Below are 27200 nucleotides of genomic sequence, written 5' to 3' on the forward strand. Positions count from 1 at the left end.
CACCTCCTAAGTCCTCCCAATTTGTAAGAATTTATGGTCTTACCCCCAACCTGTCAGAAGTAGATTGATGATCGGATCCCACTCTCAGGGCTTGGACTCCACCCCTTTGCCTTGGTCTACCCTGGTTGCTTAGAGTCACGCGTATATAGTTTATGGGAAACTCACATTAGCTGCTCAATGCTTTGAGACATCAGTTCTGGGACCAAATGGGTCCTTTGGTCTCAGAAAATCTCTGCCTCTCTGAAATCCAAATAAAATATTAAAAACTCTCCAATCCCTATCTTGCTTCTGTTTTTCTGGCATTACACCACAATTTGTTCAGGAATTCTCCAATTGATGGGCATACTCTCAACTTGTAATTCTTTTCCACCACAAAAAGAGTTATTACAGATATTTCTGTACATTTAGATCCTTTTCCTTATCTGTCTTTTTGAGATTCATACTTAGAAATGGTTTTACTGGATCAAAGGGTATGCACACTTTTATAGCCCTTTGCACAAAGTTCCACAGAAATGTACTTGAGTGGGACCATTATCCTTTTCACATAAAGACATCCAGGCGATGTAGGAGATAGTCTACTGGGAAATCTGGAAGTCCTGAATTCAAATCTGCACTCAAATATACTTAGTGAGATGTGTGACCCTTGGAAAGTCACTGCTTGCCTCAGTTTCCTCAAGTGTAAAATGGAGATAATAATAAAGACCTACTTTCAGGGCTGTTATCAGAATAAAGTGAGATAAAATCAGTAAGGCACTTAGTACAGTTCCAAGCACATAGTGGGTGCTTAATAAGTGCTTGTAGTCTTCCCAGCCAGAACTCCTTTTATTCTGTCACCCAAATCTCTCTCCTCCAGAAAAATCATCAGGTAATAAATCATGCTGTAAGAGACAGAGACAGAAGAAAGGATAGTATTAACTCATGAATCCTTTCTCAGGCATACAGAGGCAGTTATTTCTCAAGCTCAAAACCATAGAAGAGATTTTTTCTTCCTGAGGCACATAATCAAGTTACAACCAAGAATTTCCCAAGATTTATCAAACTGGATGCTCACTATTTCTAATGATTCATTTTGGTACAAATGGCCTTGTTAGAAGGAACTTGAGAAAGCTTACCAAAAATTATAAGAAAGTGAAGGCCATTGGAGCATGAGTTTTCTTTCTATTACTGTTATCCAATGAAAGCAAGTTATACAGAAGAGGAAAACAGAATTGGAAAATGAGCAGCTTATAAACAGTTATAGAAATAATGATTTAATAGAACTGTTTCAAATGGAGGAGTCTCTTGTTACATTCTCATTATTAGAGCTAAAGGCAAAAAACAAAATTCTGGGGGGCAGCTGGGTGGCACATGGGTGGAGCATCAGCCCTGATGTCAGGAGGACCTGAGTTCAAATCTGGCCTCAGACACTTAACACTTCCTAACTGTGTGACTCTGAGCAAGTCATTTAATCCCAATTGCCTTAGCAAAAAAAAGGAGAGATAATATGACTAATTTTTTGATGACAAACAGGCCATCTTTATCCAGTCCTTGAGAAGTTAAAACCTGAAACATCATTGACACATCAGAGATGGAAAGTTAATTATACAAAAATATGAAAGCTGCTGAGCCATTTTGGGGGATGGCCACCTCATCTGGGATTATGTCAGATTTGGAGTCCATTTTTGTGATGTTCTGTCCCCACTATAACTCCCCCTGGCTGATTAGTCTACAGGGTTCTGTGGTGCCCTTATTACTTCTGGACACACAACTTGAGATGTATACCCAAGGAACCAAAATACCCTCCTTCTTCACTTTGCTCAGTACCTTGGCTAGTCACATAAGATATTTTCTAACAAACTTCATTATGATGGGTTCATAAAATCTAGGCACAAACTGTTCTTTTTTCTCTGGTCTGCTATGTAGCTTACAACAAAATCACTCAGAGAGAAATTGCTATTAAATGTAGGCAATCATATGATTATAGGATCATAATATCATTGATTTTGAGCTAAAAGGGAATTTAGTGGCCATCATATTTTACAGGTCAAGGAAGTGAGGCAGAGTTGTTGAGTGAGCTAATAAATGTCTGGAATGGGATTTAAACTCTGGTCTTCCTGAATGCAAGTTCTCATCACTGCTATGAGAAATTGCTCTGAACTTATATGAATTGAAGTTTAATGAAATGAGTAGATCCAAGAGATCATTGTACATGGCAACTTATATGACTATCAATTCAGATGGATGACTGTTTTGAACAATGAGATGATTTAGACCAGTTCCAATGATCTTGTGATGAAGACAACTATCTACACCCAGAGAAAGAGCTGTGGAAACTGAGTGTAGATAACAATGTAGCATTTTCACTCTTTTTGTTGTTGTTTGTTTGCTTTTTATTTTCTTTCTCTTTCCCCCCCCCCTTTGATTTGATTTTTTCTGTGCAGCAAGATATTGTATAAATCTGTATGCATATATTGGATTTTATCTATATAGTTTCCATGTTTAACATATATTGGATTACTTGCCATTGGGGGCATGAAGGTAAAATTTTTACACAAGGCTTTTGCAAGAGTTAATGTAGAAAAATATCCATGCACATGTTTTGAAAATTTAAAAGCTTTAATAAAAAATAAAATGTTACATCTAAAAAAAAGAGAGAAATTGCTCTGAGAAATTAATTATCTTTTCTTTCCAATGATTCCCACAACCCTCCAAAGAGCACTGATCCAGATCATAGTGTCATGTCTTGTTCAATTTCTTTTTGTATTTCCTCTTCTACTAATCTTGGCAATTTATAATTTTATTAGTATTCTCCCATTTCACTTAAACTGTTAAATTTATTGGCATAAAATTGTCTAAAATATTCCTTATGATTGCATTGATTTCATCATAGTAATATATGTACCCATTTTCTTTTTGATTCTAGTGATTTGGTTTTCTTATCTATATTTTTCAAATAAAATTAAACAATGATTTATCTATTTTATTATTTGTTATAATTACACTTTGTGAAGTTCCTCCATCTTATTGTTTCTCACTCTTGTCCTTCTCAGTCTTTCTTTTTACCCTATCTCTGTTACCTTATCTCTCCCCTTGCTCCCCTAGAAGTTTCTCCCTTATTTTCTCCCCCACCCTTTCTAAAAGTCCTGCTGCTTTCCTTTTCCCAGTTTTCCACCTCTCTAGAAGCTCAGAACACACTTTGAGATTTCAAGGCTGTTTCCTCTTCAACTCTGAGAGAGCAAAGTTCCAACATTTCCAACACATCCCACCTGCGGGCTCTGTGTCAGATCCTTCTTTGACACCCAAATTTATGAGGTGATTGCTCCATTTTACCCTTTTCTAGTCAGTTTTGTTTTGTAGAATCACTCCATCATACACACCTCAGCCCTCATCTTTCTTTCAGACTTCTTAGTAATAATGATAGCTTGAAGAATTCTGACAGCATTTCCATATATAAGCAAACTTAATGTGTTTGGAGTTAATCTCTTCTTCCAAGTTTACCATGTCCCCAACATAACATTTGTGGTGTTATTACTTATTGTCTACTTATTCTTCCAGACTCCTTTCTGACATAAGACTTGACTCTCCCCATATCTGGAGGAAATGTCCAGGATATACTTATTGCTCTTTCTTTGAATGATGCATTTTGAAATTTCCCAGGATATCAAACAAAACAAAACAAACAAACCAAAAAAACCACAACAAAAACATCCAAAAAACCCAAAACAACAATAAAACCTCCTGCTATGGTCCTTCTGTCTTCCAGTGTGCTCTGTAGATGTTTCATTCCCTCTTCTCTTCCCCATAGTAGATCTTAAAATCCTGACTTCTGTTTGTACTTTTTTGGATTTCCCCCCTGTAGAGTTTCAGAAGAATATTGATCCATTCAGTCTCTTTAAGCCAGCTAGAAAACTACATTGGTCCAGACTGAGAGAACTTCAGAATCCTTTTTTGTATGAAAGTCTAGCTTTCTGCCACAGGCATTAGTCTGGGCTGGATGCTGGATCTGAATTCTCACTCTGGGATCAGAACCCTACGTTGCTGAATGTATTCCTTGCTTAATAGGGTGTTGCATCTTCTCCTCTCCCTGGAACAACCTTTTGACACCTGGAAAGTCCCCACTTTGTACCTGCCTCATTTCTGGATGATGGTGGGAAGCCCAACCTCAGAATCTTGGGAGAGCACTCTGAGCCACTCTGATCCTAACAGTAATCTTTCAGTGATCCTGATATCCTTGTGAACATTTTTTTCCTTGAAATTTAGAACCTTAGGAAAAATGGGATTGCCATGTTTGAACTTTGCCTTGTGTATCATAGAGACTAGATTTGCTTGAAGCTTTCAGAGCAGATTTGTTGTTTAATCAGGATGTGCTGGTCACACTGATCCCAGAGCCCTTGTGGGGCAGGGAGGGTGATCCAGACAATGAGATAAGGAATTTTCTGACATCTACCTTTTCCACAACCTGTGTGCTGTATTTGAAAACTACTTCAAGCTGAGCACTAAACTGTTATTTTCTTGTTCCTGGTTTTGAGCTCTATTTATGTAATACTTCCTAAAGTTTCTATTTTCTTCTATTTCAGCTCTTGCCTCTACTACATCAAAATATTAGTTAATTTTCTAAATATGCAATCACACTCTCAGAATATTTTTTTTAGATTAGCATGTTTTATACTGTGGTTTCCCAAATCCCAATATAAGATTAGAAACATAACAATAATATAAATAAGAAGGATAGGCCTCTTGGGCCCAGGAGAAATCTCCTCCAGAGAGCTGGCTGGAAACTGGAACTTTTGGACTTGAGATCTCTCTGCCTCCTGCAAGCCAGCTCAGTAGGTGCAGGTCCCAGGTAGGTCCATCCACTTTTCTGCCCACCTCTGAAAACATGAAGAAAAATTGCCAATGAAACGACATCAATGCATTTTTGAATTATGTTCCATAGAAAAAATCACTTCATCCTTTTGACCATTTGACCCTGTGATAGCTTACTGCCTTCAGAGTAGAACCGAATCATTCTGATCCAATTGTGCCGGCTGTTTATTCCTGTTTTGCCACAGTTCTCTTTTATTCTCCTGACTCAGTCTCCCTAATTATCCTGATTAGTTTCTGTGCTTCAGTCAAACCTCAGTCCTGCAGGACTCCCTCTTTATCAGAACATTTGCTAAGGATAAAAGATCTTAGTTTTAGATATCAGAATGCCTCTCCCCATCCCAACCTATGGGAATGTCAGATACCTTCTAATCAAGAAGCCTCTCCCCATGTCTGGGGTGCCCCCCATTATGTCATTTCATCTCCGGTGGCTCACCCCTTCCCTGATCTTGGCACCCTGACTCCGCCCCTGCCTAAGTCTACCCCCTGCATGTGAGCTAGGTGTATATAGGTCATTGAGAACTCACATTGTTTGCTGGATTCTTGGAGACAATATTCTCATTCAGCCCTGGGACCAAACCATGGATCCATTTGATCCCAGTATATCTCTCCCTTTTAAATAAATCATGAAATACTCTCTAATCTCTATCTAGCTCAGTTTCTCCTGCATTACATTCCTACAGCTCTTGATCATATGACCTCAATGTCAAATTTTTGTCTCCCCGTGGAGGCTCAAACATCCCTATTATCATAATGGGAGAACAAGTCTTTCTTTAAGAGAGCTCTCATTCTAATTTAGATTAGGAGAAAATCCAATCCAATCTGGATTAATACTTGAAGGTAAATAAAATCCCCAAGGTTCCCAAAGTCGAGTTGCAGTCAGGACCTCAAATATGGGACCCACTACTTTCTGTTTGGCTACTGCCCGGGATTTATCTAACCACCCTTTTAGCTCCAGAGCGGAAGGAGTAAGCCCCAACGCTATGAATGAGAGTGGGAAAAGGAGGCAGCCTGGGGGGAGGAGGAGATCTCAGAGCGGAACAACCTGGTGGGTGGTGACCCAGGTGGAATATGAGCCCTTGGGGTGGAGTTTGGAAGCCTGGGAGGAGTCCAGGGTGGACATTGGGCTCTCCAGTGGTGAAGACATTTCTTGCGATGGAGGGCGGGATTTGGGGTGGAGAAGCAGCTCAGGGCCTGAGATCCTGGTCTTGGTGTGATTGAAGTAGACAGCTCATTTTGGAAAGTCTCAGGGGTTGGCTAACGTGGGAACTCTTGGGTCCAGGAGAAATCTCCTCCAATGATCTGGCTGGAAACTGGAACTTCTGGACTTGAGATCTCTCTGCCTCCTGCAGGCCAGCTCTGTAGGTGCAGGTCCCAGGTAGGTCCATCCACTTCCCAGCATATCTACCCCCCACCTCCCTGCCCACCTCTGAGCTTTTGCTAGTTGCCTTTGTCTTTGCTATGGGGGGATCATCTAACCTTCAGCAGCACCAAGAACGTATTGCTCTACCAGCTATTGGACAAGTCCTCCCTTCCCAGCCCTCCCCTCCTTTCATCATCCCTGCTTTTCATACCCCCAGATTTATCATTGATTCACTTTTTCCCAATTTCAGACCTTGCCCATAAGGGCCCAGGAGTCCTGCCTTGTTCCTGGATTCTGATTAGAAATGTGGTGGTTCTGCCTTTCCACTTAGTTCCCTGATAGATTCACATCCTTCCATGTATACATTGTTTCCTAGTGAATTCAGAGGAAGATTACAATGTTATCAGCTCTCCATCCGCCCTCTACATCTCCCCCATCCCCCCCAATTATCTGATAACATTTTCTCACATAGAAGTAAATAATGAGGGCCTTGGAATTAGTCTTTAATGCTTTGCTTTTTTCTGGATCTTTTATATTAAATTTTCCATTCAATTCTGCTCTTTTTGTTACAAATACATGGAAGTTTTTCAGTTTGTCAAATATCTATTTTTCCCCTCATTTCATATTATATTTCAGATTTCTTAGTAATTATTCAGGATGCACCTCCAGGTCTTCAGTTCTTTAAAATTTAATGTAACCATGATCTTTTACAGTTGAAGCTGCGGGGTTTTGTGAAATCCTATTTCTGCCGTGTCGAAGTCTGTCTTATTTTCTGATTGGATTGCAGTATTTTCTCCTTAAAATTTGCTAGGATATTTTTGTAAAGTTTTCTCCTGTGATCGCTTCAGTTGGTAAACATTAGATTTCTTCTTTCCCCATTTACCCTCTTATTCTAGAACTTCAGGGCAACTTTCTTTCATAATTTCTTCAAATATTGTATCCAGATTGTTCTTTAGATAATACCTTTTAGGTAGTCCAACAATTTTTATCTTGTCTCACCTTGACGTGTTCTCCAGTTTTTCTAATGAGATGTTTCAGATTCTCTTCTATGTTTTCTAGTTTAATTATTTTTTTGGTGTCTCATAAGGTCACACAATTCCTCTGGTTCAATTCTATTTTTCAAGGACTTTTTAAAAAAAAACTTCTTTCAGATTGATTAACTTTGTTTTCATAATTTCTTGGATTGCTTTCATTTCCCCTCCTAATAGTTCCTTGATCTGCTGTTTGATTTTTGAATTCCTTTTTAATGTTCTATCAGGAATTTTTTTTGGACTTGTCTTACCTTTGATGTTTCTCTTTAAGACAAGAATGGCTTGTTTTTTAAATTCCATTATCTTCTGAATATTAACCCAGATCTTCTTACATACTAGAGTAGGTATTGTCATGTTCTTTTTCCTTTCCTTTCCTTATTCATCCTGAAATTTAATTTGGTTTTATTTTATTTTTTACATTTATTATGTTTTGTATATATAGTATATATGTGTATTTATTATATTATATACATAAATGTGGTGATTTTTTTTTCTTTTAAATATAATAGTTCTCTCTGCAAGAGAAGGTTTCTCAAGGAGATTTTCTGGAGGCAGGCTTAGTATCAGTTCAGATCAACCCCAAATGCAGCCAGCTGGTAAAAATACAAATGTTTCTCCTTCCAAGTCTTGTCTCTTTCCTTGGGCCCGGATAGCTAGATTCTTAGAAGCCTATCTCTCTGCTTGGTTCCAAGAACTCCCTCCGAATGTCTCCAAATCCAAAGGTTTTGTCCTTCATCCTCTGCCTCTGCTTTCTTCAGCCTCCCAGCCAGCACAAAGATGAATCTGTCTCTTTTGCCTTCCGAAGTATTTCTCTCCTGGCTCTAGCTCAACTCTGACTCATGGCTTCTTCTGACTTGACGCTCTCCTCTCCATGTAATTTGGCTGAATTCTGACCGAGAGTCTCTGTCTGTCTCTTATATATGAGAGAGAGGAATTGTGGGATATGAGAGAGAGGGATTATGGGTTTTCTCCCATAGTGCTCTCTGGCCCTAAGAGCTTCAAGGGAGGTGTGAATTCACAAAGTTACAAAGTTTACTTTGTGAATCTCCCATACTTGTGAACTCCAGTGAGTAAAGGTGTAAACACAAGCTTTGTATTAATTAGTTCTACTTAGTATCTTGTTTCAGGTTCTGGCCCAAAACATCTTCTTGTAAGATCAGATCAATAATCTATCGACTCTAATGAGTTAGCAGTTTGTAAAGATTCCAACACATAATTATATCTATCATGTATAAATATATATTTATAAAAATAAACATTTATTGTTAGCAGCTTATAACAATGATTATTATAGTCAAGTTTGATTTCTGAGCTTTGGGTCATGCTGGAGAAAGAAACTTGGGCCTGGGGTATAGCCAACCTTCACTCAATTTTTAGATCACTGTCTCCATCTTGTGAGACACCTTTCACAGTTCACTTCATCCATAAGTTCTCTTGCTTCCAGAGTTTCCTTCTTTTAAACGATATCCTGTTTATCTTACCTATAGCTTGTTTGCAAGTTATTTCTTAGCTTGTTGTTTCTCCCATTATTTTGTGAGCTTGTTGTGGGCAGAGATTGTTCTTTACCTTTTTTGGGAATCCCTTTCATTCAGCATCTGAGAGAAAGGAGGCATTTACCTTACAGCTTAGGTTTGTTATTTTCCTCATTCTTTAAAAGATAGAAACAGAGGGAGACAGATTCATTAGTAATTATAAAATTATAAAACCCAAAGTAACAATTAAGAAAATTCTATGTGGACTTTTTTGTAAGAATTGTTCAAAAATTTAAAATAATACCATAATTATAGCTATAACATATAAAGCAATAAAAATATACATATTCAATCAGTGTGGGAAGTCTTTGGTTGAATTTAAATCTTATTAGATAGAAGGTTTATCCTGTTGAAAAGCCTCGTAAATGTAATGAATGTGTGGAGAGCTGGACTAGAGGCAGGTTTTAGAAATTAAGTACCTGTTTAAGTTATCATTTACACAGTGAGGAATACAGTTTGAAAATTGGAAGTTCTCCTGGGAAAGAGATCTCCACTTGTTGCAGAATAGGCAGAGGTTTTATACACAAATTCTAAGTTGGAAGGTTGGGGGGAAGTAAGTTACAATACAGTCATTCCTCCAGTTTGGTTTCTCAGTGGAAGACAATACAACAGTACTTGGTTTGTTTCAAATTTTGAGAGTTGTGATCACTCCCTTTCCAAAACACAGAACCTGAGTTCTGCGATAGGAACAGTTTTCTGTAGTTTTTCAGTCACTTCATTGATTATACCTAAGTACAGTACAGCACAAGAATATACATTATCAGAATGTTTGATAATTTTACTTTGCATTGTAAGTCCTGCTTCCTAATTCAGAAAAGGCAGCTCTGCGAAATCCAAATTGTTAGCATATTCATTAGGAATATAACATAAAATATTCATCACAAATATAATATGAAATCGAATAACATGAAAATCATAATGGTTTCACTGTGGGAAAGCTTTTAGAAAGTGTTCATTTTACTTAATCTAAGAAGTTTCTGTTGATGATGTTTTGTTCTTTTTTTTTTTAACTTTTTTTTTATTATAACTTTTTATCGACAGAACATATGCATGGGTAATTTTTCAACATTGACCCTTGCAATCACTTCTGTTCCAACTTTTCCCTTTCTTCCTTCCACCCCTTCCCCAGATGGCAGGCAGTCTCATACATATTAAACATGTTAAAGTATATCTTAAATACAATATGTATGTACATATTTATACAGTTCTCTTGCTGCACAAGAAAAATTGGATCTAGAAAGATAAAAATAACCTGGGAAGAGAAACAAAAATGCAAACAGTTCACACTCATGTCCCAGTGTTCTTTCCCTGGGTGTAGCTGAGTCTGTTCAGATGATGTTTTATTCTAGAAGAGGATCACAGATAAAAGGGAGATGTTGACTTGTGTTTGAATGGGATGTAAGGGAGGCAGTGCTCTGCCAAGTCCAGTGGCAAGATAAAAGTTCTGAATCCTTCCTCCAAGGAAACATCCGGTGATGGAAGCATGGGGGAGGAGGAACTCATGGGAGATAAGATAAGCTGCCTGGTGAGTAAGTGACCAGATGAAATAAGAGTCCTAAGGTGGAGTTTGGAAGCCTGGGAGGAATCTAGGGTTGGAGAAGAGCCATTCCAATGGCCATTGGCCATGTGATGAGGGGCAGGGCTAGGGGAGGGGAGGCCGGCAACATTCAGAAGTTATTACATTGAATGATTTTGGGGGTGAGGTCCTACACCTCCCACCCTCCCCCACCCAGGCTTCAGGGGGTAGGCTGCTTGGGGCTCTTGAGCCTCAGAGGACATTCCTAGAATAGATTAATGGGAATCAGGAAGGGTTGGGACTGAGCTCTCTGGATATTCTCTTGGATCTGCCATTTTCTACTTACTGCAAACCATCCTTGCTGGGGTGGGACCCAGGTAAGTATGAGCCAGGGCTCCTCACAAGTCCTGGCTCATGCTGGCTGCCCTTGCATAAGCATTCATACTTCTTATCTCTTTTCTGATGGCCAGTGTCCTCCCCATCTGTCAGAACAATTTCCTTCCAGGTCTGGCTGCTTAATGAATTCTTAGTCCCTACCTCATTTTCAGAGTCCCAAATACTTCACAAATATCCAGTGTTGTCCTCTTCCTCATGCTTACTATAAGGTTATATTTGGCCAAAGGCAGGCTTTTCCCTTAGTAATCCAGGAGTCCCACTTTCAGCCTCCCCTCCTGGCCCCGGTAACTTACCTCTGCCTCCTACTGTATTGATTGTGAGGCTTCAGACATGATCTCTGCCTTTCTGCCCCCAGGAACCTTCCTTGGTTGCAGGAACTGAAGCTGTTTCCTGGGCCAACTTCTCTGGACTCACACATCTTGGGCTCCTTCCCAGGCATGTGGCTCACTGTTTGCACATTCCCCTTCAGGATTCTAAGCCTAAAATCTACCCAAGAGTCTTAGGAACTTTCCCCCATCTTCTATTTAGATTCCAGAACTCAGCCATCCATCCTGTTTTTCCTGAATCACTTCCCAAATCCTAAATCACTTCTGGACTCTTATATTTCTTCCTTTTAACCCAGGCTTCCCAGCTCCCTGCCCCTTCCCTCACCATAGGTCCTGGGAGCTGAATCCCAAATTAGATTGTCTCTCAGGCTTAGGCTTCCTCTTGTCTTTTCCTGGGGGCTCCATCTCAGAGCCTTTACCTCCTTACTTTATCCCTCAGTCACTATATAGTCTAAATTATATGTCTTTCGGGGAGAAGGGATGCTGGGAGGACCAAGTATCACTGGCAGGGAGATTTCTGATTTAGGGGATATTGAGGTTCTATATGCATTCATCCCATCTGGGGCTTTAAACCCCTCCTGGCTCTTGGGTCTGTAGGGGAAAGTGGGGGAGAGGATGGGAGTCAGAGGAGTAGGAGTAAGAGAAGGTGAGCTCATCTTCAAGTTTTTACCATCCCCCCACAGTCACCTTATTCCTGGCCTTTCTATCTTGTAAACTCCTGACTGTCCCTGTAGCCAATAGCCCTGGGGACTTTTCCCTCCCAGACTTATTTTTGACTGAGTAAAAGAGAACATTCTTGGCTTCATTTATTCCCCAACTTTAATCATTCAATAGGTGTTGTCTCCTTCAAACTGAGAGCTTAGCTTAAGGTCAAGGTCTCCACTACTTCCAGGACCATCTCCAGTCATCCTAACCTATATCTGGCCACTGGAACCCCCTGAACCAATTCTGTGGAGTTCTTTTTCTTCTTTTTAATATAATAGTTCTCTCTGCAAGAGAGAACTTAAGTTTCTTAGGGGAGGTTTTCTTGGAGGCAGCCTTAGTATCAGTTCAGATCAATAATTACCCCAAATGCAGCCAGCTGATAAAAATACAAATCTTTATTTCTCCTTCCAAGTTTTGTCTCTTTGCTTGGGTCCGGATAGCTAGATTCTTAGAGGCCTATCTCTCTGCTTGGTTCCAAGAGCTCCCTCCGAATGTCTCCAGATCCAAAGGTTTTGTCCTTCATCCTCTGCCTCTGCTTTCTTCAGCCTCCAGCCAGCACAGAGATGGAATGAATCTCTTGTCTCCTTCACTTGGGGCTCGGCTAGCTTTCTGGCGAGTCTTTCAGACCAGCTTGGTCTCAGTGGGGGAAATGCAGGAGCCCAGCCATCACAGAGAGTCTTCTCAATCTCCCACTCAACACTCGATTCGTAGCTTCTTCCTCTCAAAACTCTTCTTCCGCTACCAGCCAACCAAGTGGAAAATATTCGAATGAATTACTCTTCACTGGCTTATATATGACTCTTCTGAGAGAATGGGATTATGGGTTTTTCTCCCATAGTGCTCTCTGGCCCTAAGAGCTTTAAGGGAGGTGTGACTTCAGATATCTCATACTAAACCCTGAAATCTCCCAAACGTGTGAACTCCAAAGAGTAAAGATGCAAACACAAGCATTGTATCAATTAGTTCTACTTAGTACCTTGTTTCAGTTCTGGCCCAAAACATCTTGTAAGAGCAGATCAATAATCTATCAACTCTAATGAGTTAGCAGTTTGTAAAGATTCCAACACAATTCAATAAGTTAACTTCCCAATCTTAGCTTGCTGGGGACCACTGGTCCTTGATTGTTGATTTGTGCTGGGGCTATGTTTCCCTTTTACCCAAGTGAAACCAATCTTTCCTGCAGTCTTTCTCAATTATCTGAGGCTGGAAAATTGTTTCTTACCATCCTTTTGTAGGTCCTGTCACTCCACTCATAATTGAAAATTACTTCATAGGAAACTGGAGAGAGTTCAGGCAATATCCTGCCTTTCCTCTCCCATCTTGACTCCACCATTTTCATTTTTCAATCTGCTTCTCCTTTCAGCCTCCATTCCCCTGGATGTTGGGGTCTGTGCCCTAAGGACAGGGCCAGGGGCTTAGTAACTCCCCTGGGACCTCACCCTCTGTAATTTCCTGTAGGCTAGCCCCCTGTCCAGGAAAAGAAGGGAATGATATCTTTTCAGTTATAATCATCCCCTCCCAACAGCCTGCCGAGGACCAAGGCCTGGCCCAAGCAGAGAGCCTGAAGCCAGAGGGAATGGCCCCTGAGAGCTGCAGACCCCCACCCCAGGTGAGTGTATTCTGCCCAAAGATGTGGGCAGCACCAGTCCAAGAGGCCATTTCCACGCATCTGGAGGATGGTCTGTGAGGCTGGTCATCACTTTTATCTCTAGATCCTTACTTTACAAAAATAGGCAGGAAAGTGAATGCAGTAATAACAACACTGCCCTCCTCTCTGCTGTGTTTTGGACTGATTCATTGTCCCTTTGGCATCTTGAGCACTAACTCCCTTTCCCCAGTTGCTGCCCCCACATGTTTGTTTACATTTTCCCACAATATAGGTCCCTGACAAGTATGACCATGTCACTCATTATTGTCTATCCTGTGGGTATCATGTCTTTGCTTTAGTCCAGCACCATCTCTCCACAATACACACACACACACACATACTTACATACACATACATACACACATCTTCTAGCCTCTCTCTGTGTCCTGTGGCTCTCTCCTGTAGCCACTGACTTTCCTGGAAACCCTTGACGCTGTTTGGAGCAGAACCCTGGAGGCTTCCCCTGCTCTTGTCCTTTCCCTGTCTGGTAGCAGAGAAGAAATTGTCCTCCTGCTGCTGCTCAGCTCCTGTTGTCTCAGGCCACACAGATCTTCCCAAAGGCAATTGGGGTTAAATGACTTTGCCCAGGTCACACAGCTAGGAAGTATTAAGTGTCTGAGGTAGGATTTGAACTCAGCTTCTCCTGACTTCATGGCCAGTGCTCTATTCACTGCCCCATCTAGCAGCCACTATTATAATTTTTTTAACCTTAAATATAAAATAAGAGAAGAAAAAAAATTTCAAGTAACTAGCAGAACATAAGAGTAGATTTGATAAAAAAAAAAAAAAAACAACAACAACAACAAAAAAACTACATAATAAATGCTACCCATGAATCAGGAGCTGTCCAGCGTTTCTTTGCTTCCTGGTAGGTTTTCTTTTATTCCATTTATTTTCTTTATCTCCTAAGAACCCTCACCTGCAATTAGGTACTTCTAGAATCACTCCATCATATTCAGCTCATATTTATCCTTTCTCTCTCTTTACCATTGCTTGGGTCAAAGCAACAGACATTTAGAAAAGGAAGAGGCTCTATGCGAATATATAGGACATACAAAAAGGAAAAATCAGTCCCTGCCCTCAAGAAGCTTCCATTCTAACATGGAAGACAACATTTTGGCAGCTGTGTCCACACCAGCTGTGTACAGTGTAGGTGGGAGGTCTTTGCATGACTGTGCTTCCAAGTATTCTCATAAAGGATGTGACCTTTGGGTAAATTCCTTCTCTGTGCTTCAGTTTGCTTTTGTAAATTGATGGCCATTGGACCAGATCCATTAAGAAGTGTGTGATTCTGAAATTTAGAACACAAAATCTGACAAAAAAGAATGTTGAAAAGTATCTGTCCATGCATTTGGAAAAATAAAATACTCTTGGGGAGGAAGCATCATGTTTTCATCTAGATAAAACATAATTTCTGGCTTTTTGAAAATCCACAGGATCTTTTTTCCTCCTCAGTGATCATGGAAATGTTTTAGCTCTAAAACACATAATGCTTGCTATTTTCACACACACACATCACACTATTTTCTTAACAGGATTGTCTGATTTTACCTTCAAAAATCCTCAACTCTCTCTCATAGAACCCATAACTTTCCTGATTCCACAAGCAGTACCATTTCCTAGTAAGATATTTCTCAATTTTTTTCCAACTGAACATATAAAATATTTCTCTATATTCCATTGGTCTTTGGGGGACTTTGGTTTCAATGCTGGCTCTGACCTTTGGGCAGATCCCTCCTCTATGCTTTAGGTCCCTTCTATAAATTGAGGAGCATTGGATTAGGTCAGTTATGAAACATGCTTCAACTCTTAAGTCCTCTGGGTATGGTGTTTTAGGAGTTGGTGACCTTCAAGGATGTTGCTGTGGACTTCAGCTCGGAGGAGTGGGGTCTGTTGGACCTGGATCAGAAAGAGCTGCACATGGAGGTCATGCTGGAGAATGCCGAGAACTTGCTCTCCCTGGGTAAGGAACGTTCCCTTGGAACTCTGGAACTGCCATCAACAGGAGTGTCACCATCCCCTCCCTAGGATGCAGAGTTTCAGGCTTTTATCAATTAGAAAGGCCCAAGGACTGCCTCCTGTCCCCAAGTGACAGGGTCCTCCTACTGCCTTGTTCTTCTATAAGTGGTGTTTGCATTGTAGGATTGGAACCTGGCAGTTTTGTCTGCAAACCTTCTGAAAACTGGTCCTGCCCCTTTTTCACTGAATATGGGATAGGAGAAGGAATCCCCTTCCTCTTGGGGGGAGCTATTTTGTCTTTACAATATTCTTTTGGGTTAAAAAAATATATTTACCCCACTGCCCCTGATATAATTCATAAATCCCTAACACAGCAAGTGGGCCCTTGTTCCCCCTTCATACATCATACAAGCCTATACAAATACAAGAGAGAAAAGGAAGGGAGGAGGTCTTTCCATATATTTGCTAGGATTCAGGCCTTGTGCTCAGAGCTTCCTTCATGCACTTTATCCCACTTGATCCCCATCAAAACCCTCTGTTTTGGGTGCCATCTTTATCTCCATTTTATATGTGTGGAGGCTGAAGCAAAAAGATGAAATTACTTGCCCAGCGTCACATAGCCAGGATGTGTCTAAATCCAAATTTTAATTTGGGGCTTCCTACTGCAGTGCAGGCCTGGTGCTCCCTTCTCTGTGCTACCACCTGCCTCTAAGGTCCAGAAAATGGAAGCTGTGGGATGTGGCTATCCTGTTGTAAAGGAGGCAGAACAACTGGGCTCTTTTGCTTCCAGATTGCTTGCATAGATTCCTTTCCCCTCTTCCCTCTTTCCCTGGCAATAAGCACCCTGAAAACCATCTTTGAATTACCCTGGGAACCACCCAATGGGCCTTGCACCCTCATTCTGTTCCAATGAGGAAGAAATTACAAGTTTCAAGACTCACACTCACTAACCTCCCCCCTCCCCAGGCCTTCCAGTTCTCAGAGAAGATTTCATCTCCCATATGGCGAGAGGAGGCCTGAGGAACTCCTGTCTTGGTGAGTGAGTTGTAAGCTAGGATGCAGGCTGCTTTTGTAGAAGGCTTCTTCATGTGATGGGCGTGTGGCTGGGAAAACTGGCTTAATATACCTTTTCAAACTCTTGTGGTAGGGAGGTCCTGAGTACCTTACTGAACCTCTGAACCTCAGTCTCTTCATCTGTAAAATGAGGGGGTTGGACTCCATGGCCTTTCAGTTCCCTTCTAATGGAGAATCAATGATCTTCGTGAAGTTTTTATTGGAAATTTGGGGCCATCCAACTATCTACAATCAAAGAAAGTGGCCTCAGCCTAATATGATTTTTCTTAGACCTTTCTTAAACCAAAAAGCATTTATTTTTACTTTTTTTGATATTTATTTAAAATTAAAAACAAAATAGAAAAAGACAAAAAAGAACAATTTTTAAAAGTGTATGTCCTGCAGAATATAAGGGAGGATTCAAAATATGTAATAATAAATTTCCATAAACCATAAATGAAAGATATTGTATTCAGAACCATCCATTACTTTTTGGTTTCCTGTAGATGTTCATTTGTTCTCTGCTGTGCACTTTTACTTTATTTTCTCCCTCCCTGCCTCCTTCATCCTCTGCCAACTCCCCCATACTGGCTTCATTTAGGCACAGATATTTAGGACAGGCAGCAACCTCTGAGGAAAGCTGGCTACAAGCTGGAATTGATTAGTTGGAAGACTCCCTTTCTGCATCCTTCCCTCTCTTCTTCCTTCCTTGATTGTTTCTGTCTTTCTTTTCTTTCCTTCCTTTCCTCTATCTACTTAGGATATCATATCTTACCTACAGATGCTCTTAAAAGTATTTCTTCTCCTCTTTCTTCACCACTGAACTAACCCTGGATACATTTCTTTCTTGCTTTTTTCTTTTTCTTTTTCTTTTGCTGAAGCAGTTGGGATTAAGTGACTTGCCCAGGGACACACAGCTAGGAAGTATTAAGTTTCTGAGGCTAGATTTGAACTTTAGTCCTCTTCACCTCAAGGTTGGTACTCTATCCACTGTACCCCAATTCCTTTTTTAAGGAACAAACCTTAAATCAAAATCAGTCTGATTCTCCTTGACCTCCCATAGATCCCTTGTTAAACCCATTTGGTGTTTGGGTGCTTATTGACTTAGATTGAGTGTAAATTGCAGTAATTTCTGCTTTGGCCAGAAACCTTGAGGTTCTTCCCAGAGTCTTCATTCATTCCTTTTTATTTATTGAGATTTTTTTTTTAGCCTAAGTGAGAGAGGAGATTATTTGCCTCCATTGCTCCCTAGCATTAATCACTGGATGGGAGCAGCCTCAGTCATAGGAGACACATTGGAGATCTTACCTTAAGAAGGGCCAGGTCTTCCTTGGCCATCTGCTTCCAGAGCCATCTCCAGTAATCCTGATCTGTACTTGCCCACAAGACACAGATGGCTGTGGGAGGGAAAGTAAGGACGGTGACCTTGGGCAACCCTCCCTCACTTAAATCCAAGTCACTCACTACATCATTGACATCTTCCCTTAGGTTAGGATATGGAGTTAAAGACTCCTGGTTATTCCATAACAGCACTAGGAGCCCTAGGCCCTTGTTATCATCACCATGGGATTTGTTCATAGGTGAGAGGGAGCAGGAAAGAGACAGAAATATAAACATAGATTTGTTACCTCAGAGGGACCAGCATGCAAGCACTGAGGTGGGGTTAGGCCATATTATCAGCCCCAGGGAATGTCAACCAATCTATACACATTGATTAAGCACCTGTTCTGTTCTGTGATTGCATTAAGCCCTGGGTATACAAAGAGAAGTTGTCAGGAAGTTTTAAATCTGGCAAGAAACTTGGAGATGGTTTGAGAATAAGCAACAGTTTATGAAACTTATTTTTAGCTAATCCAGGCAAAGAAAAGTGTTTTTTTTTTTTTTAATGGAAATGCATCATGTTCAACAGACTTTTGTGTATAAAGAGAGAGAGGAAGGGAAATTTATGAAGGAAGGAACAATTGAGGTGGAGAGAATCAAAATTATAGTGACAATGATAGTAGTTAATGAGCATATGATGCCTACTGTGTGCCAAGAGTTTTATGGGTATTATCTCATTTGATGCTCACAACAACCTGGGAAGTGGGTACTTCCTTCACTCTACTGGAAAATTAAGACAAAAAAGCACATTCCCAGGGGTACAGAGCTGGTGGTGCTTGAGATTGAATTTCAAAGAAAGGACTGAAAGTAAAATGGAGAACATCTGTCTAATACAATGAATTGAGAAGCCTCCTTTACCAGGTTCCAGTTCTAATTTCTGCTGCAGGGATTTGGGTCAGATTACTCAGCCATTCAGAGCTCATAGCCTGGTTTCTAAATTATGAGAACCTTCAACTTGCCTTTGTCTCAGCTTTGTTGTGGGGGCCATTGTCATTGTATTGTGTGTGGAACTCTGTGTTAATTGAATCACTTTATTGGTGTGAGCTAATAGCATTCTAAAATGATTGAATGTGTCCATTTCAGTTTGAAAACTTGGAGAAATTAAAAGTCAAAGATTTTATTACCATCCAGCATTAAAGAGTATATTTATGCACGTGTGTTTATTTCTTTCAGATGCAGAGACGTGGTTTAATATGAAGGAGATGAGTGCAAATCTGAAAATGATCTCATGGAAAGACCTTTTTCAATATAGTGAATACAGGGCTGTTGTTGCTAAGCACAAAAGAAGCCACATTGGAGAGGAACACTGTGAATGGAATACACACAAAAAAGCTTTAAGAAAGAGTTCCAGTGTTGCTAAAGATAAGAATATACTTCCTGAAGAGAAAACACCTGAGTGTCATGAATGTGATAAAGCTTTTCTTGTACTCTCTTCCCTTGCCAAGCATCAGAGGATCCATGCAGGAGAGAAACGTTATGAATGTAAGAAACATGGAAAGGCTTTGAGAGAGCAATCTACTCCTGCTAAACCTGAGAAAATTCACACAGAAAAACAATCTTACATATGTAATCAATGTGGAAAGAGTTTCAGATGCAACTCTAAACTTGCTCTACATCAGAGAATCCACACTGGAGAGAAGCCTTATGAATGTAATGAATGTGGAAAGACTTTCATAGATCGCTCCCATCTTACTAAACATCAAAGAATCCACACTGGAGAGAAGCCTTATGAATGTAATGACTGTGGAAAGGCTTTCTTCATGCGTTCCCATCTTGTTGTCCATCAGAGAATCCACACAGGAGAGAAGCCTTATGAATGTAACGAATGCGGAAAGGTTTTCATAGATCGTTCCAGTCTTGCTAAACATCAGAGAATCCACACTGGAGAGAAGCCTTATGAATGTAATGAATGTGGAAAGACTTTCATAACATGCTCCTCCCTTGATGTACATCAGAGAATCCACACTGGAGAGAAGCCTTATGAATGCAATGACTGTGGGAAGGCTTTTACACAACGCTCCCATGTTGCTATCCATCAGAGAATCCACACAGGAGAGAAGCCTTATAAATGTAATAAATGTGGAAAGGCTTTCATATATCGCTCTCGTCTTGCTGTCCATCAGAGAATCCACACTGGAGAGAAGCCTTATGAATGTAAAGAATGCGGAAAGACTTTCACACGGAGTGACAGTCTTCGTGAACATCAGAGAATCCACACTGGAGAGAAGCCTTATAAATGTAATGACTGTGGAAAAGCTTTCACACTGCGCAACAGTCTTGGTAAACATCAGAAAATCCATATTGAACAACATCCTCCTGAATGTGGAAACCTTCAACAAAGTTCAAACCTTGCTTAACAGAGAGAGCACATTAGAGAAAAACTTTTGAGTGTCTGGATCATGGTAAAGTTTTTAATATATATTAGTCCCTGACTAAACATAGGAGATCCCATACTAGATGTGAAACCTCATTCATATAATCCATATGGAAAAACATTCAGGCTCACTTCGTCCCTGAATTACCTCCAGAAAATTCCTAGAAGATTGAAATCATGGATAAAGGCATAAAAATGGAGGACAGAGCTTGTTAGTCAGCAGGGATTTTCTGCTTGGGAAGAAATCTCTTCTGGATTTGGCCCGGGAAGGTCTTTAGCCCAAGTTCATCTCTGAGTTTACATCTGAGAATACTTAGTGGAGAGAAGACTTACAAATGTGCTGAATGAAGACTAACCCTTACCTGGAAGATAAGAGTCATTATAAATCACAATATTCACACTGAAAAGAAACAGTATACAAAATGTAATTGCAGAAAGGCGATTAAGAGATTTTTTTATCTGACTTTAAAATGTTTTTAATGCTTAATTTTCCTCATCATTCTTTTGTTTATTCCTAAATACTTTAGCTTTCTATCTGTGTGATAAGTAATATGTTACATGTTCTAATTTTCTTTTAAAATATCTATAAATGACAGGATGATTTCAGAAAGGCCTGGAGAGACATGAACTGATGCTGAGTGAAATGAGCAGGACAAGGAGATCATTGTATACTTCAACAACAATACTATATGATGATCATTTCTGATGGACCTGGCCATCTTCAGCAATGAGATGAACCAAATCAGTTCCAATAGAGCAGTAATGAATTGAACCAGCTACGCCCAGCGAAAGAACTCTGGAAGATGACTATGAACCACTACATAGAATTCCCAATCCCTCCATTTTTATCTGCCTGCATGTTTTATTTCCTTCACAGGCTAATTGTACACTATTTCAAAGTCCAATTCTTTTTGTACAGCAAAATAACTGTTTGGACATGTATACTTATATTGTATTTAATTTATATTTTAACATATTTAACATATATTGGTCAACCTGCCTTCTGAGGGAGGGGGGAAGGAGAAGAAAAGTTGGAACAAAAAGTTTGGCAATTGTCAATGCTGTAAAATTACCCATGCATATAACTTGTAAATAAAAAGCTATAATATATATATGTAAATGTGGCTTAGATCTTTTGACCTTATCTTGCTAAATTGTGTCGAGTGGGTTGGAGGGGATGTGAGGCCTTTTCAGAAATCTGACCCCCCAGAAGAGTTCCATAGTTTAGGGCTACAGTTCCAGAAAAACTCTCCCTGTTGTGCCTTGCTTAGTCTTGCACAAACCACTTTGCCACAGCAGCAAGCTTTGTAATGTATAGTTACTGTTCTTAAGTGGAATGGGTTCCTATGACAGATTGGGAGCCCAGTGTGAGAGATCATATAAATTATAATCTTGTATTTGACCAATATAAAAAGTAAAGACTTGGGGATAAGAATTTACTATTTGTTTAAAAAAAATTAATATTCATTTTAAATGAAAATATACCAAACAGTAAGTTTTCAAACATTCTAGCTATAATTTTCACATTAATTTTACAGAGTCCAGATCAAAAGAAGAGTTTATTTTTCTAATTATTCACATAATCCTCTAGAAATTGTTTTTCAAAGACCAGTATTTCTAAGAAAATGTTTTCCCCCAAATTCCAAAATGAGAAAAATCTGAATAAAAATAATGGCATGAATAATGTTTTTGAAACATGAGAGAAAATTGCCAAATAACATGAATTCAGTTGATAATCTTAGAGTTATCTCATGTTGCTGCCCCTCCAGTCCTAGCAGCCAGGCAGCCTGTGAGCTTCTAGACCTTGATGGGGGAAGGGCTGGAGGACAAGCTGACATGAAACACAAGTCAGGTGGGAGATAAGAGCAAATTCCATTTATTCATCCGAGGGTAAGCGTGTGTGCCAGCACATGTGTGTGTTTTTAACAAAGCCAATAGTGTGTTCTCCTGGGAACATTAGTCTTTTCTCATGGGACTACAAGCTATGAAATCACCCAGACAGTTTCCTCCCTTCCTTGCAATCTCCAAGGACATCCTTTTCACTAGAGGTAGAAGAGAAGGTTGGTGAGCCACCATCCTGAGTTCTCATAGCCATCGAACAGGGATCAAGATTCAGAGAAAACCTGAGCTGGTCTGAATCCTCTGCCTCCTCGTAGCTGGCCCTCAACCTCTCCCTGTTCTTCTGTGCTACTTTGAGAAAAAGAAGGGATGCTTGAAGCTCATCTAAGGAGTGGCGAGCGTGTATTAGAGAACAGGGCAGGAGGAAACATGCCAGGGTAACAAAACATATCCAAGGCAAAAAATGCAACAGCAAGCTTGACACATTATTAAAAGGATTGGGTTGATTGATCCAGTTCCATAACCTATTTGCAATATATCATGAGGATCACTATTATCAATATGAGAATCAGCTATTTTATGTTGTATCTTAGACAATTGGCTAATTCCCCATGTAATATTTTCAGAATGCCAAGCACTCTGTAACTTGTTTTATATGTGCTCAATTGTTCAGTTGGTGGAGTTGGAATATACATAATGATTTACACAGAAAAAAAATAACAATAATCACCTTCCTAAGTGAAACAAGTTTCTAAATGTACCTTCCTACCCTGAGCTTGGACTGGGGCTGAGGGGCTAGATGAAAACTTGGTTTTGCCCAATGGGCCAGTGAAAGAGCTCCCAAAAAATTCCTCAAGTAAAGCACATCTTCAAGTATTTTCAAGCTGAAAAGCATTTTCGTCAGTTAAACGGGAGTTATGATTTTTCAGTTTTACACTGATTTTGCTCTCCCAATAGGATTCACAAAGCAATGTGTGTTAAAAAAACAAATAAATAGGATATTTAAAATGGAAAAAAATTATCAATTTAATGGGAGTGCTAGAGGCAATTTTGAAAAATTGATCGGGGGTAATTTTTGCTTGCAAATGGCCAAAAATTTATGCTGATATATTGAAACTAGGAAACTAATCTTTTGATCCTCCAACTTAGACTAGCAGAATGGATCTCTTCCTGTGAGAGGATGATGATGGTAATGTAAGGAGACTGAGAGGCAGTTGCTGTTGTCTGTCCTCTCTCCTCTTCACTCTTGCCTACAATTTATTTCATGCAAAGGCTGCTTTGCAACTCCTTCAGATGTTATGATTGACCTGTCCCTTCCTTAACATTTCTCACTTTAACACTGCAGTGTTTCCTCTGCTGCAGTTTGATCCCTGTTATTAAAAGCTCGAGGGGCTTTGGGGTGTTGTAGCCCTAAAGTTGGCTCAGATCTGGCCCCAATCTTCTATTGGAATACAAAGGGACTAGGATTTATGAGTTAAAGGGTAATTACATTAACTAGGAGAGGGTGGTAATCTAGAAAGGAATCTTTCCCACATCAATTAAGGGATTTTTTTTTTATCAGAAAACACAGGAATTCTAATTTCAGGCATCCCTGAGAATTCTGCTTGAGCATGGAGCTCCAATGACCCAAATTTTCCCAGGAAATATTGGGTGTCCAAGCTATAGAATAGACAACTAGCAAAAAAAGCTTTACTTTGACCAGACTTTCAGGGATCCCTGCACCAGGCCACCAAATGATGAAGTGTGTAAGTTGAGGGCAAGAGATCCCCTCTGGTTGATGACACAGATACCTTGCAGAAGAATTCACACACCCGAAGTTTGTGGCAAAAGGAGATTTATTTGCACTAAGAAGACAACTTGCTGAGAAGACAGCTTTCTTAGTGGGCAGGGTCCTGTTAGGACTCTTATAAAGATGGATTTACACTGAGAAGAAAATATCTTCATCAATGGGCTAAGTCCAGAAGGGCAAATAGCAAAGATTCAGGCTTCAGAGTCAACTTTTATTAGTCTTCTGAGGTTTTATGGGGGTTTGCCCAGGCCCCTGGGCTGGGAGCAGTTCAAGGGATTAATTTCCAATTTAATAGAGGGTGGTGATTTTTTTTAAAAGCACTTCAATATCATCTTTCAAGACATAATTAACTTAAATCTAGAACTAGAGAATAAAATAGAAATTGAAAACAATCCACCAATCACTTCATGAAAAAGATTTCAAAATGAAAACTTCCAGGAATAGTATAGTCAAATTTAAGAACTTCCAGGTCAAGAATAAGATACTGCTAATATCCCAAAAAACAATTCTAATATTGTGGAGCCACAGTTAAATTACATCAGAAAACATTGTCTTTTTTTTAAAAAAGTTGGCTTTCAAGTAGTCCAATAATTCTTAAATTATTTCTTCTGAATCTCTTTTCCAAGTCAGTTGGTTTTCCAATGAGCTTTTCACATTGTCTTCTATTTTTCCAATTTTTTGATTTTATTGACTTAATATCTCATGAAGTCATTAGCTCACAATTTCCATTTCTAATTTTTAAGGAATGATTTTAAATAGTTAGCTTTTGAACCTGTATTTTCCACTTGGCCAATTTTCTTTTTAAAGAGTTTTTTTCTTCAGTGAATTTTTGTTTATCTATTTGCTATTTGGGGGGCTATCCTTACCAAGATATTGACTCTTTTTTCCATGATTCCTTTGTATCATTCATTTCTTTCCCAAATTTTTCTTTTATTTCTCTTATTTAATTTTTAAAATGCCTTTTGCATTTTTTTTTTTGCAGGAATTCTTGTTAGTTCTGAGACCAATTCACGTTTTTAATTGAAGCTTCATATGTAGGTATTTCAACATTGCTGTCCTCTTCTGAATTTGTGTTTTGATCTTCCTTGTCACAGCAATAACATTCTGTAGTCAGGATTTTTTTTAAATTGTTCATTTTTCAAACTATTTTGTGATATTTAAGATTGAGCTCTGCTCCTATCTCAAGCTTCTGCCAGGGGCCACAGGTCGGGTTTCTACCCTGCTACTTCAGGGACACAAAGCCTAGCCACTTGCCTGCTGCTCTGAGACCATGGGGTCTGGCTCTTCACCTATTGCACTGGTAACTTGAGGACTCACAGGTGGCCTCCTGTGTTTCTGGTTTGCTGTGACAGGGCTACAGGCCTCAATTGCTGATCTGTTCTAGATCTCAAGGTGTCCCACTGGTTTGCTGGGGTGCACCTTACTGCTGGCTTTCCTGGACACTTCCTGTATTGCACTATGTTTCCCTTTTATATGTACACAAACACTACAACATGTATATTGCGAGTATATGTAAATAAATATGCATGTTGCTCTCTCTATATGTGTACCTAGATATATGTATATGTATGTGGATCTATGGATAGGTATAAATGTATATGTATATGCAAAGATGGACAATAATTAATATAATTTTTTTTACAATTATATATATCCTTTTTTGAAGTGGAATTGAGTGTTATATATCTCTTAAATCCTCCCCTATGTTCTACTGGACAGACAATGTTCTGTTTTGTTTTCTTTTTCTTTATTGTCTTCCTTTTTTCTGTTCTTTTTTCTTTTAGTAAACAGAAACAACAAAAAGAGAGAAATAATTTAAAAATACTCTTAAGCTCTTCCAGAAATTTTTTATGATCCTGAGATTAACTGAAATTTTTCCTTGTAAGCTTCACATGTAAGTATTTTGACATTGTTGCCCTCTTCTAAGTTTATGTTTTGATATTCCTTGTCATAGTTATTTTCTGTGGTGGTCTTTTTTGTTGTAGTTCATTTTTGCAGCCTATTTTGTGCCTTCTAAGGTTGAGCTCTGCTTCTGCTGTTGAGGGAGCACTATCTCAATCAGGTTTGGTCCCTACCTTACTGCTTCAGGGTCAAAGAGCCTGGCCAGTTGCCTGCTGCACTGATAAGCTGAGGACACTCAGGTGGCCTCTGGTTTGCTGTATCAAGGTATGGGCATCAGTTGCTGATCGATGCTAAGTCTCAAGATATCCCATTGGCTTGCCAGCATGTACACTGCTGCTGGCTTTCCTGGACATTTCCTGTACTGCACTATGTTCCCCTTTTAACCAAGTAAGACAGACTTTACCTGTTAATCTTTTAAATTGTCTTGGGTTGGAAAATTGTTTTAGCCCATCTTTTTGTTGGTTCTCTCCTTCTCCAGTTTGTTTTTGAGGTGATACTGCATAGCTGTTTAAAGCTGAATGTGGGAAAATTCAGTTGAGTTCCTGCTACATTGTCTCAAGCTCTACAGCTCCCCCCCAAAGCTACATTTCTAGTAAAAGAAAAATGATATTTAAACTGTTTCAAAGACCTTTAGCAGAGCTCCTTCTACCAGTCCAAAGAAAACAGTATCTTTTTTATCAGTCATGTAGTTTAATCACATTTGTTCATCTCCTCATTCTGCTTTCTTAAACAGAATAAAGAACAATTAGTATTTAGAACTTTCCAAATCAATGAGTTTTATCTTGTAACTTTTAAGTGATTGGAAGAAGGAAGGAACTGAAAGAGACATTCAGCACATTTATATGATAAAAGTAAATATCGCAAAAAAAAAAAACAAAAAAAACCCCCAAAAAAATAACAACAAAAAAAGTAAATATCACATAAAATGGAGTCAGGCTTTTTTTCTTAAAGCTATACTTATAATAATTACTACCTTCTTGCTTTGTGATAGCCCCAGTGATAAGTGTGAGGAGACATCAGTGCAAAAGATATGATTATACTTCCAGAGTTAAAGAAGGAAAGAACTCAAAGAAAATATGACATAAAAATGGCCAGAGATCAGCAGTTGAAGAGTCTGAGTTGGGCTAGTCATGGGAAACTTTCTGCAAGAAAGAGAGTAGAGCCTCTGGGTAGGATCTAGAAAGCCGAGTCTGAGGCAGGACATTAAGTATGAGGATGACTCCAGAGACCACTTTTTGCTTTCAGTGAGATTGCAGGGAATGTCATCTAATGGCTCAGCTCTACTGGGCCCTATAAGCTCAGGAGTGGGTTTCTAGGAGACATAGATCTTTTTCAGTCAAGGGGATGAGTTTGTGGCACAACTACTTAGGAAAAATGGGTCATGTGGGAAGCAGAAGAGGTGGAAGGGACCTCGGTGGATTCAGTTCTCTCTGGGAGAGTGTTCCCAGTGCCAAGAAACCCCTTCTGCCTGACCTCTGAGGTCCTAGATTTATCATTATTCTCTAATCAAACCCAGGCCAGACCTCAGGCTCCTGAATTTCTCTC

The 27200-nt window shown here is 39.6% G+C and overlaps 1 protein-coding gene across 1 annotated transcript; it reads left to right on the top strand.

Annotated features, from left to right (window-relative positions):
- Window positions 1–18911: 18911 nt before the first annotated feature.
- LOC127556792 (zinc finger protein 239-like) lies at window positions 18912–20237 on the top strand. Its single transcript, XM_051990221.1, has one exon. The coding sequence runs from the start codon at window positions 18945–18947 to the stop codon at window positions 20106–20108; it is 1164 nt and encodes a 387-aa protein (XP_051846181.1). The 5' UTR covers window positions 18912–18944; the 3' UTR covers window positions 20109–20237.
- Window positions 20238–27200: the final 6963 nt, after the last annotated feature.

Source organism: Antechinus flavipes, chromosome 3, assembly GCF_016432865.1.
Source record: "Antechinus flavipes isolate AdamAnt ecotype Samford, QLD, Australia chromosome 3, AdamAnt_v2, whole genome shotgun sequence".
In the NCBI taxonomy this organism is placed as follows: Eukaryota; Metazoa; Chordata; class Mammalia; order Dasyuromorphia; family Dasyuridae; genus Antechinus; species Antechinus flavipes.